Raw genomic sequence first — 12,596 nt, 5'->3', positions numbered from 1 at the left:
AGAAAGTGTTTTGGGAAGAAATATTTACACTGAGCCTGGAAGGAGAGTCAGTGAGGTCAAGAAATGGGAAGGAGGTTGGCCTGGCCTGAGTTCCAAGCAGAGAGAACAGCCTGTGTTAAGGCTCTGAGGTGGCAGAAAGAATAACATGTTCAGGGAAGTGGAAGGAGCCCAGTGGGCATGGGGTCAGGGAAGAAGGGGGGAGTGGGGCATGAGGCTAAAGAGGAGAAGGAAATCAGGGCCTTCTAAACCATACCAAGATGGTTGGACTTTGTCCAAAGGGCTGTGGGATGCTATTGAGGGTTTATGCAAGGGTGTGACAATGGGCTCACACTTTGAAAAGATTATCAGGCTTCTGGGGGGGTGGCAAATAAAGAGTAGACTTAGGAACAGCTCTTGTAGCCACTCTGGGAGCAGAGATGGCGGCCTGGGTCCAGGTTGGGGCAGTGAAGATGGAGAATGGTAAATGGGTTCACGAGGTGATTTGGGATATAAAATTAATGGGACTCAGCAATTGATGCTCTGTTGAGGCTAAGGAGAAAGAGTTTTCACGGATTATTCTTGGGTCTGTCTACAACCACTATAGCCCTTTCCTTTAGAGGTGCAGATGGGTGAAGGAGGATCGTACATTCAGTTCTCAACTCTTTGAGTTTGAGATGCCTATGAAGCATCAAAGTGGAGACGTTGAGTCATTGAACGAGTTTACAGGGTTTGAAGGTTAGAACAGAGGGCTGGCTGGAAATTGAAGTGTAGGAATCAGTGCATCGATTTTAAATGAAGCCATGGGGGTGTAGGTATGTGAGATCACCTTGAGAGACAGAGACAGGAGGGTCCATGCCAGAGATCTGAGGAGCTCCAGCAGCAGAGGAGGGGCTGGGGGTGGAGACTGAGAAGGTATAGCTGGGAAGAAGAAACCTGGAAACTAGACACATGGAGACCAAGGGCAGTTATCTGAGAATAGGGGTAGAGGTCAGCTGTCAAATGTCACTAAGATGTCAAGTAAGATGAAATCTGAGGACCTCACTATCCATTGGATTGAACAAATTGTTGACTATAGAACATTTCTGATAAAGTGGTGGGAGCAGACACCACACCTACTGAAGTGGGGGTGGAGATGAGTGCAAGGTGTTTTGAAAGTTCGCTTCAGGGCTGGGGTGGGTGGAGGATTGGGGTGGCCAGGCTCTGGGGATTGGTGCCAGAAGAGATGTTAAATTTCAAAAATTTGGAGCCTCATTCTGGTTCACAAAACATGGATCTCAATGTCAACAGAGGGGAAGAATTGGAAACTTGGCTCGAGGTGGCTCCCAGAAGCAAAGAAGAAATGAGTGGGAGTGGAAGGAGACATCCGGGATTCCCACAGAGACCATGCCAAGATCCCAGCTGCCCTCTGAAAAGCCTGAGATCAAGGCCCATATCCCTGCATGTTCCTGGTCACACATGCCCCTAGAAGGCCTCCCAAGGTTGATGGAGGAACAAAATGAAAGAAACAAAAATAAAGAAGTATCTCAGGTTAAGAGAACTGGCTTTTGGAGCAGAAAAAAAACAGTATTAAAAATTTATACTTGGCTTCACCACCTGCTCTCTGTGTGATCTGGGACAAGTTTCTAAACATTTTTGTGGATTATAAGATAGAGTCTCTTTTCAGGAATGTTATAGTATGAAAATGTGTGTGGGTTAGAATGGAGAAAATATGGAATTTGAAAATTCTTTTTCCTCATGTTTTCTCTTTTGAGTGCTAACCCTCCAGTTACGAACAAGGCCCTTCCTGAACCCACAAGAAAGGAACAATAGGCTGGCTTGCTTCAGCAATGCCCAGAGGCAGAGGCACAGGCATTCCCTCAGGATGGAGCAGTTGGGAAACAACCCGAGGTGTCTACTGAACCAGCCTAACTATCCTGAAGGCCAGAGCTCAGCACAGATTCCACGGTGCCCCCGCCTCCCCAGCCCAGCCCAGTTGGATCACCTGCCTGAGGGCTGTGGGACAGAAGGCCAGTCTTACCCTCTCCCCTCCCATAGTCCTCTCCCTAGATGGTGCCATCAAAGGCAAACAGTGGGCCTGCCCAGGGAGCTGGCAAGTAAGCACACCTGTGCATCATCATCATTATCAAAGCTATTAACACCATGTGCAGTGTGGGTGTGGGGGCTGATAGCCTAGCCTGGTAGCAAGCAGGTGATGCCATGTCACAGCAATCCTCTGCCCACAGCCAAAGGCCCAGAGGCCCCATTCCATAGTGGCAGTATGGATGGAGGGATGTCCCTAGCTGGTAAGCTACCATGGCAGGTGGTAGAGAGGCTGTCTTACTTCTCTGGACTCCTAGTCCAGGAGAAGCCTTCCAAAGCAGGCGGTCTGTTCTGAACACAGGTCAGGGAGGCATGTCGGGGTTGGCACATGATGGTTGGGATGGTAGGAGCCAGGAGCTTCCTAGCATGGTCTGAAACATGTGAGATTTCCAGAAAAGTCTGGGGGACTTTGGTTGCTCCCTTTGGATTTAAAGAACAGATCACATTTCTCATGGACAGGGCTCAAAGGGAATTGACTAATGGAAAAATTAGCCACATAGCAGAAGTTCCCTGGGATCCTGCTGGTTGGTAGAGTGCTCCACCAGGCCTACCATGTGGGGTCTCAGCTCTAAAAGATCCAGGGAAGAGCTTCTCCTGTGTGCCAATGTCTACTGGCCACATTGGCCAGCCTGTCTCCATGGAATCTTCATTCCCAGAATGGAGATGCAGACCCTGAGCCTTATGTGGTATCTGCTGGTGTGAGGTCTATGCCAAGTCCCTTTGGCTTGAACTTGGCCATTGCTGGGCTGTGGTGAAGAGGGCAAGCTATCCTTAGTAGCTGAGCAACCTTGGGCAAGTTACTAATCCTCTCTGGGTTTTTAGTCTCTTACCTGTAAAATCAAACTAGAAATTCCATTGCTGCAAGTGGTCAGGGTGATTCAGCTCTACATGATGAGTGGGAAAGAGCACAGGCTTGAATCAGGGAATCCAAAACCTAGCTCAGGCCCCTTGTCACAGACTGGCCCTGCCTCTTTCTTTGCCTCAATTTCCTCCTTGCAATGGGAGTGGCAGGGACTGACTAGGTGGCTATTAAGGTCCATGTGCCTGATGACCAGTTCTGACCTCATTCATCCCTGTCGCTTCCCTGCCTCTGGATGGGATTCTCCCCAGGAGGGGAGAGGAGGTCATAGCTGGGCTGGGATCCACCAGCTGGGTTGGGGCAGAGCATGCCTTTTTGGTTCTCTGGTCCTCTGGAGGTGATACCAAGGAGGACAATCCCTCTGGTGCTTCCACCAAGAGAAGCCACTTTTCCTCCACAGAATAGTGAGTGCCCTGGGCCCTGGCTGGGTGGTAGTCAGGCCAGATGATCTTCTCAGACTCATCTCCCAGGAGGGAATGGTCACACTGCCAGACTCCCCTGCCAAACTGGGTGCATGAGTCATAGGTTGCCCTCCACCAGTGCAGACTGAAGAGCCTTTCCTGGGCTTCTCTCCAGAAGGGGCATTTAAGGCCATTTTACCAGGAGCATCTCTCAGTCATGCAGAGAGAAACTAACAGATATGGAGCTAGAAGACTTGGATCAGAAACTCCTTTTTACAGCTTACTACTAGTTGAGTGAACTTAGTTGAGACTTTTAACCCCCTGAGGAATATAGCTAGTATTAAATAAAGATGACATTTATGAGTTCAATTAGCAAGATGCCTGATACCTAATAGGTGCTCACCAAATGCTATTTAAGTCTTCACCCAGAGGTAGGTGCACTAAGAGGTACAGATGGGCAAAGACATTGATCCCCCTAGCCTTCAGGCCCACCAGGAGCAGGGCTTGGGGCTGTCCCAGACCCCAGCTGATCATCTCAGGCCACAAATTGTCCTGTCTGCTCATCCTGTGTGCCATGCAAATATCACCACCATTTGTGTGCTGAGAGGCATGAAGTTGGGAAAGCACTGGTGGGGGGGCCAAGAGTCTGGAGATGGTGGAAGGGAGAGGAGAAAGAGGGACCAATAGGCAGTATGGCTGTGATTTAGAAGATGTCAGAGCTCAGGCTGTGGGGACCTCATACTCACCATCTGTGAATGGTAGTCAGCCAGGGATGGTACCATTTCTGCAGTAATGGCTGGGAGAGTATCCTGTATGCTTGAGGTAGACAGCTCGTCTTACCCTTTCCCCACCCATGGTCCCATTCTTCACAGTGCATAACAGATAATGGACTTTATGTTGTCAAACTCACCGATCAGGAAACCAAGACATGAAGAAGAGGAAATGGTTGTACATGATAATGGGTAATATGATTGATCTGCAAATTTAGCTCATATATCCTGGTTCTCAGTGACTGGGCCTCTCCAGACACCAGAATCTGGCCCTTTCCCCATTCTCTGACTGCTGAGAGATAAGTCCCAGTCCCCCCATAACCCATTGCTATGGGTTTCCTATGGGTTTCCTCTCTAGAGAGGCCACCAGGTCAGTCTGAGTTTGTCAGACATCAGGCTATGCCCTGTGGACCTTTGGCTTATCTGCAGCAGCAGCGATGGAGCTTTCTTCAGCCCTCAGTGCTGGGCACCAGGCAGCCCTGGCTCTGCACATCGGAATCCATCAGTGAGCTTTAAAAATGACCAAGTCCTGGGGTGCCTGGGTGGCTCAGTCAGTTAAGCGTCTAACTTCGGCTCAGGTCATGATCCACAGTTCATGGGCTCAAGCCCCACATTGGGCTGTGTGCTGACATCTCAGAGCCTGGAGCCTGCTTCAGATTCTTTGTCTCCCTCTTTCTATGCCCCTCCCTGGCTCACACTGTCTCTTTCTCTCTCTCAAAAATAAACAAACATTAAAAAAAATTTTTTTTAAATGACCAAGTCCTACCATAGACCAATTAATTCTGAATGTCAGTAGGTGAAGCACAGGGACAGGTATTTTTCTTATCTCCCAGGCGATTCCAGTCTGCAGCCAGGATTGAGACCACTATGTAGGAGAATAACAGCATGACCTCAGGGAAGAGCCATGAGCTGTGAGCCTCCATGTTGCTTTTTTGTTGTTTTTTTCCCATCATGCTTCATGGTATTGGGGCCACGTGCCTCTCTTTTTCCTGTTTTCTATCCTAAAACATGATTTTTACCCCTTTCATCTTACCTATTCTATTTTGTTGAGCTGGTATTAAAAAAAATTTTTTTTTAATGTTTATTTATTTCTGACACAGAGACAGAGGGAGACACAGAATCCAAAGCAGGCTCAAGGCTCTGAACTGTCAGCACAGAGCCTGACGCAGGACGCGAACTCACAAACCGTGAGATCATGACCTGAGCCGAAGTTAGACACTCAACCAACTAAGCCACCCAGGCGCCCCAAACTGAGCTGTAGGTTTAGTAGTTACAGTAGTTTTAGTGCCTTTCCTTTTATTCTGCTTTTCATTTATTTATTTATTCATCCAACATCTAGAGAATGCCTGCTACCACAGGCAATGTACTAGCTTCTGGGATATAGCAAAGGACAAGAAGGCCAGGTCTCATGGTGTGTACATTCTACTGGGATTTGCCCTCTTGTTCTTTTTTTATTAACAAGGCTGGGATATTTGAAAATGGTATTTTGTTTAAGACATACATCATTCGTCCCTTCTCCATTTTCTCTCTTACTTTTTAGTCCTTAATTAAACTTCTTATTTGATTATAAGCAAAGCTTCTGTCCAAAGGAAGCTAAATAAGTTCAGTTACTTGTACTGGACAATGTTTTGCGTGTGTGTACACACAAGTCTTGTGTTGTGTATACGTAGGAATGTTGGAATCTGGATGACATTTGCGATTGGAGATTCCTAAGCCTCCTTGTACTTCTGTGACTGGGAAGGGTTTTGGAGAAGACAGGCTTGGTTAAACCAGTTGTCTTTTTGCCTCTGAAGAATACTCAACCAATGAACGAAGATTTGGTGAGGGCCTCTTATGCACAGGACATTGAGCTAGGTACTCTGGTAGAATGGGGTTCTACAGGTGCCAAATGTCAAGAAGAGAAAGGCCCAGCCTCTCCCTCAAGAGGCCCATCAGGGACATAGGACTATTTCCACACAGAAGGAGCGAGTGATGGAAGGCCATCGTGGTGAGGACAAGTAGGTACTTTAGAAAAGTCACAGGGGAAGACAATTCTCAGGGCATTATTGGCACTGGTGCAGTTTATTCTGAGACAGTTCCACTCCTTCCCACAGTTCTAGTGTGGACCTTCCCCTTCAAGCTGTGGGCCTTCCCTAAAATAGGTACCAATGGGAACTTGTCCCATCCCAGATGACAGGCTGTGGACACATATTTCCATCACACTGGCAGAGCTCACCCCCAGGAGCCAGGGACTAAGGTTTTCCTTTTTGAAAAAAGAGGACAATTTCCCTGACTATCTTCTCACAACTGCTAATAAGTTTGATTTGTACTTTCTTCCCAAGGCCCAGAGCCAATCACAGGCATTGTTTCTAGCTGTTAGCACAGGGAATTTGGTGTAGGTGCATCTTTAACCAGAGGGAAGAACAAACCTGTTTTCTTTCTTGAAGCCTAGGGATTTGTTTGTGGAACTGATCTACTGATGGCTGAGGGAGTGGTTTTCAATTTCTTTTTTAATGACCTATATTAAGAAAGACATATTGCATCACCGCCTGTGACTGAAACAAGTTTCCCAAAACATTACTTACCCTTACTGTATGCAATGTCCTCAGATATTTTATATTCTATTTAATTTTTTTAAATGGATTGATCATGCACCAAATCAAATTCATGGGATAATCATGGGTTGTAACCCCAGTTTGAAAAACATTCTTTCGCAGCCAGTGCTGCTTTGATCCGCATGGGCCCTGCGGCCAAGGCTTGGTCTAGCACCCCCTTGTGGATTTCCGGACAACAGCAAGCGCTCAGCTTTTCCAATCCCTGAGATGTCTTCTGAGGGAGGCTTGGACTGCCTTTGCTGGAAGATTTGAATCCATGGGCGTGTGCCTTTCCCAAAAGGAACATCTGCTAATTGTTGCTAAAATTTCAAATGGAGCATCTTCCCTCCTCTAGGATATGTCATCTTAGGACATTGTAGCAGCAAAACTCAGAGAAGAAAATTGTATTAAAAAGTGATGGAGCTTGTCTCTGGCTTTTGACAAGTACTGCCCCCCTAGTTTTCATAGCTGCTAATAGATGATCAGTGGTAATTAAGCTAATGCATGTGAAGAGTGCCAACGGTGCCTGGTAAGAGTGTCCAAGAGATATTACTCCCCCACTGCCTCATAACTGATGAGGATTCCTTAATGTGTTGACAGGACTCCAAGATTTCTTATATCTCAGAGGGAATTCAGTCTGTCCTATACTAAAATTTCTCATAAAGGTTAAAAGATGTTTTTAATTCATTTCTCAACGCTTCTAAATGTAAAAAAGGTTGGAGGTTGGTGTGTGTGCCAACCCAGTGGGGCCATGGTGGTCGTGCAGAGAAGCATTAAGAGGTGGAAGCAAATACACAGATTGTAAAGCCAGGCTATTTCTGTCCATTTCCCATGACGTGTCCTATCCTACCTCCAATGGGCCCAAGTTGAGTGGGAACCTGTGACTTTTCATTCAGTCCAAGCATCAGGGATGCTTCTCAAAGCTGCTGGTGGCATGGAGCTAGGAGGGACTCCTGTTGTCCTTAGTAGTGAGACAGCAGCTTTGGGTCTCTTGTTGAGCTTGTGGCCAGTTAGTGAAGATAATAAGCGTCCAATGGTCAGGAACATCTATGCCCAAATGGCCCTTGCATACCCCTCCTCGGGTGTATTTTCTTCTTCCTTCTCTGTGCATGCTGCTCTCAGCCAGATTCTGGAACCAGCCTATGGCCAGCTGGGCCTGTTGTAGCAGCGGCCATACACGCCTGATGTGACCTCATCACATCACATGCGGCTCTGAGGCTGAGGCTTTGGCATGGCTAAATCAGTGGTCACCCACAAGTCACATTTTATTGAGCAGATGAGAAAGGAAGACAATACCTTAATAACAGAGAGCCAGGAACAGAGGGCCGCCCACTTAGACTTCACTTTATACTCAAGACAACCAACCTATAACTGTGATTTTAAACATACAGAAAAAGATGTCAGCAGATGAAGACCAAGGCTGAACAATAGAAACCAGCTCCAGGTCCCCAAGCTGGAGTTCAGAAGTCTGGCTCTCGGCCTTGCTGCCATAACTGTGGCCAGAATGCAAGGATGATTTACATATATTTGGCCATGTTACCCAAAGGCGAATGTTACTTGATATTTGTGGAAAATATTTAAATTTCACCCCCAAGGATATTTGTCACTGAGGCTTTAAATTCCGACTCTGTCTGCCCAGTTTAGACCCTGCCCAGCATTTCAACGTCAGTCGCCCAAAGCAAAATGCTAATTCTGTCAAATGCATTCCAAGGGCTCGCCTCTCTGGCTTGTATCTCTCAATTCAACTTGCAGACAATCTATGTGTGGCGTGCACATCACTCTAACACTCCCCGCCACCCATGGCTTTGGAAGAGAGGGACAGAAACAAACCTTTCTGGATCTTGTAGACTAGGGAACTCAGCTGCACTCCTCAGACACTAAGAGATGTCACATTTGGAGGGGGCTTTATGGTTTACAGTTGTTACTAAGTACTTTCACTCCGTTTGTGGCTTTTATTTCCATGGCTTACAGCTGAAAAGCTAAGGCCACATTAAGGGACGCACCCTAGATCTCACAGGTGTGGTTAATCTGAGATTCCAGCCCTGTATTTCCAATCCTAAGCTCCTCCCAGTCTGTCAGTGCCTGATTTTTGGACGCCTACGATTCTGGGAGGTCATATAAAGGGGGCTATGTGGTCCTGGTCTTTTGGTGCCTTTGTCTAGAACATGCTACCCATCTTTGACCTATCTACCTTGAGAAATCTTCTGTCTAAATGTTAATATTTATCATTTACAGCTGGCCACTGCACCCTTTCAAAGGTGAACACAGTAAAATTTATGACAGGTGTACTATCAGACAACAGAGGAGAATAAAAGCAGGAGGAAGTGTGGCAGCCTCCACCTGTGCAAACCATTCATCCAAGGCTGGGACACCTGGACGATTCTGGCATGGGGCTGCAGCCACGCATCTTCCTCCTGGGGCTGCTGTTGCTTCTGGGGCAAGGTAAGTCTTCCTTTTGCTCAGAGGGCAACTAATGGGTCAGCCTGCTGATGTCCCTTGTTGCTTAGAGCTTGAGAGAGGAATACCTCTTTTTCATGAGCACAGAATGCACAAGTTAGACCCAAGCAGGCTGGAATGCTGAGATTCAAGTGCCCACAGCTGTGAGGCAAGAGGCGGGTCTGGGGATAGGTGAAAATGCTGATGGGTAACAGTTCTGTGGTGCAGAAAAAAGCTGTCGGTAGAGGGAGTCACAAAGACCCAGGTTCTAGTTTTCTGTGCTGTGTGGCCTTGGGCAAGTTCTAGCTCCCTGGACCTTGATTTTTTTTTCTTTCTCATCCTTAAAATGGTAGTACTACTATTTACGGGCTTTGTTTTGTTTTTGCTAAAAGGAAAGAGGAAGGTAGGTTTCAGAAATGAGTGGGCTACTAGTCAGAGCTTTGGATTTATCCTGAACTAATGATTAGGAGAAGATTGTGCCTCTGCCACATCCCCTTTGCCTCTCTTCTCCTGACCTCTGGCTCTTCTTTGTTTGGAAAGCCTTAAAGATGATTTTTTGGCCTCTCCATATGAGAGGCCTGGGCCCAGAGAGGGAAAGCACTTTCCCTCTAGCCCCCAGAGGTCTGGCTGGTGTCCAAGCACCAGTCTTGCTGCTTACCTTGGACAGGTTTGTTACCCTGTCTAATGGAGGTGCGTGTGGGGGGTGGGGGGTGGGGGGGGGGAGCGTGGTGCTCAAGGGTGCAGGGTATGAGGCAAGGGGAGGATAATAATGCTTGCTATGCTTAATATCCAGGGTGATCATATTTTCCTGATTGCTAAATGAGGCAGAGGAGCTTTTTCCTTCATGTTTGATCCATATGAATTCCTCTTTTGTGAAGTGTCTATTCAAGTGTGTTCCCATTTTTGTATAGGTTTTTCCTTTTTTCCCATGATTTAAGGGGTTTTTCATACATGCTGTGCACTTGCTCTTTGTGGGTGACAGGTACAGCTAATGTTTTCTGAACCTTGTCTTTCTGCTCTCTTTATGGAGACTTTAGACGAGCAAAATTCTGGATTTGGGGGAAATAAATGAAGATGACCCAAACGAGAACAAATGGAGGCAATTCAGAGGTTGCTGAAGCAGGGAAGGCAGCAACATTCACTTTGTTTGGGGAGACGCCAGCGAAGGCGGGGGTGTGGGAAAGCTTGACAGTGAAAAGGGGAAGGACTCAGGTGTGCTCTGACTGGAAGCTGTTGCCATGGGGAAGTTGGAGGCGGGCTAATGAGAAGCGAGGCATCTGACATGATTCATTCGGGGAACATATGTGGCTTTCTGTGGTTGGTCCTGAGTTGGAAGCAGGGACAAAAAGTAGGGAAGCTGCAATCGGGGACCAGGTCCTCACTGTTCTAGACTGATGGCTGCTGGGGTGGTGGTTGGGTTTCCTGCTGGTGTGCTGGTCAGAGTTCAGTTTTATCAGTCGTCTGGCTGTTGTCGGTTTTGTGTTCTGTCTCTTTATTTCTAAAGTTTTCGATCTTATACTCTGGTTTCTCTTCAGATCATATAAATACTTCACCTTTTACTAACATTTTTAATCTTCATGGTTTGTGCTCTTTGGGTCTTATTTAAGAACTCCTCTCCTGCCTTGAGGTCTTGATGATATTATCCCATATCTCCTTCTAAAACTTCATAGATTTTCTTTTCTCATTTGGGTCTTGAATTCATCTGGGATTGGTTTTTGTGACTAGTGTAAGAGAGGAACCGACTTTTACACACTTCTTTTTGTGCAAATACCTAGTTGTCTCCACACTATTTATGGTGAAGTCCATGGTTTCCTCACTGCTGTGAAGAGCCCTTTTTGTTCATATGGAAAGGGCTCAGATGTGCTTGCATCAGTTTCAGAACTCAGCTTTATCTATCCATTTGTCTGCCCCTTTGCCTACAGCACATTGTCTCAATACTGCAGCTTTATAGTAAGTTTTATTATTGGAGGAAACAGGTCTTTCTATTTTTTTTCTTTTTAAAAATGACTTGACTTTGAACTTCCATATACAGTTTACTTTCTGTCAATTTCTACCCCTCAAAAAACCTGTCAGGATTTTGATGAAAATTGCTCTGAATTCTATGGATCAAGTTCGGGACAACAAACATCTTTACAATATTGAGTCTTCCAAATCATGAGCATATATTTAGATCTTCTTTAATGCCTCTTGAAGTTTTATAGTTTCTCTGGTGAGGGCTTGTGTATGTTTTGTTTAATTTATTCTTAGGCATATGACCTTTTGTTGGCTGAATGGATTTTTAAATGTTTGCTTTGAAAATGTTTATTTGTATATGGAATTGATTTTTATATATTGATTGTGAACCCAATTAAGTTCTTATAAATTTTAATAAGTTTTTTATCTGCATATTCTTTTGGATTTTCTATATACACAACCCTGCCAATAATGACAGTTTTGTTGCTCTCTTTTCAACCTATATACTGTTTCTTTCTTTTACTTTTCTTCCTGTGCTGGCTCCACTACAATTTTTCATGGAAGTGATGTTTGGAGGCATCCTTATTCCCAAGTTCAAAAAGAAAGTGTTTAACATTTTGTCAGTATGTATGGTGTATGCTGTAGGCTTTTCTGCGAATACTCTTTATAAGACTAAGCAGTTCTATCTTGTTACTAATTTGCTAAGAGATTTTTAAAAAATCATGAGTGGATATTGGATTTTATCTAATATTTTTTTCTGCACTTATTGAGAAGATTATATGATTGACTCCATTAAATTTGCTATTGTGATGAATTGACTTTATTATTTTATTCATTTTTTTCAGTCATTGCTTATTAGATTTACTGTAGACCACACATTGTATTTACTTACCCTGCCTTTTCCATCTCCTTTAATCTAGAATAGTTCTTTAGCCTCTTGGTTTGTTCTTTTGTGTTGATGAAAACTTTAGGCTGGCTTTTTGTATGTATGCACTTCAATTTGGATTTGTCCAAATTGGTTGTTTTTTTTTTTTGTTGTTGTTTTTTTTGCTGGAATCAGATTAAACTCTCTGGGAAGAAAGGAAAAATAGATCATGTTTTGTCCTTAAGGTATTGCATTGGGGGATACATGTGATGCTGGTAAATACCCTAATTGATTGTGTTAAGTTTGGTAATTTGATTAAGGTGTGTCTGCCAGAGTTCTCCCTTGTAAGGGTGCCTCCCCCCATGTGATTTATAAGTTATCTGTGAGGAGGAACTGTGATCCTATGTGACCATTCTTCTACCCAATGGTTTTCCCATCCACTGATGATTCTTGCCAGGGTGACCGTAACGTGGTGATTTTAAAATGTCTCTCATTCCTTCTAACATTGTTAGTTGGCATTCCCCCATTAAAAAAAAATAAGAGATTCTCTTCTCTACCCCATTCTTATTATGTTTTATCTTTTTAATATAAAATAGATTTATGGGTTCTTTTATTATTTAAAAAATTTTTAAATGTTTGTTTTCGAGAAAGAGAGACAGAGAGACAGAGCATGAGGGGAGG

General features: G+C 45.0%; 1 protein-coding gene across 1 annotated transcript in view; it reads left to right on the top strand.

The window, feature by feature from the left end:
* The window catches only part of PLB1 (phospholipase B1), a 143,067-nt gene that overhangs the window by 12,235 nt on the left and 118,236 nt on the right, over positions 1-12,596 (top strand). Inside the window, 1 exon segment of the mRNA XM_053891038.1 lies at positions 8,897-9,103. Within this exon segment, the coding sequence (XP_053747013.1) occupies positions 9,049-9,103 (55 nt within the window). The 5' untranslated portion in view covers positions 8,897-9,048.

Source organism: Panthera pardus, unplaced genomic scaffold (assembly GCF_024362965.1).
Source record: "Panthera pardus isolate Hobbes unplaced genomic scaffold, ASM2436296v1 HiC_scaffold_26, whole genome shotgun sequence".
NCBI lineage: Eukaryota > Metazoa > Chordata > Mammalia > Carnivora > Felidae > Panthera > Panthera pardus.
Note: the sequence above shows the minus strand (reverse complement) of the source record. Positions and strands in the feature narration are given on the sequence as shown.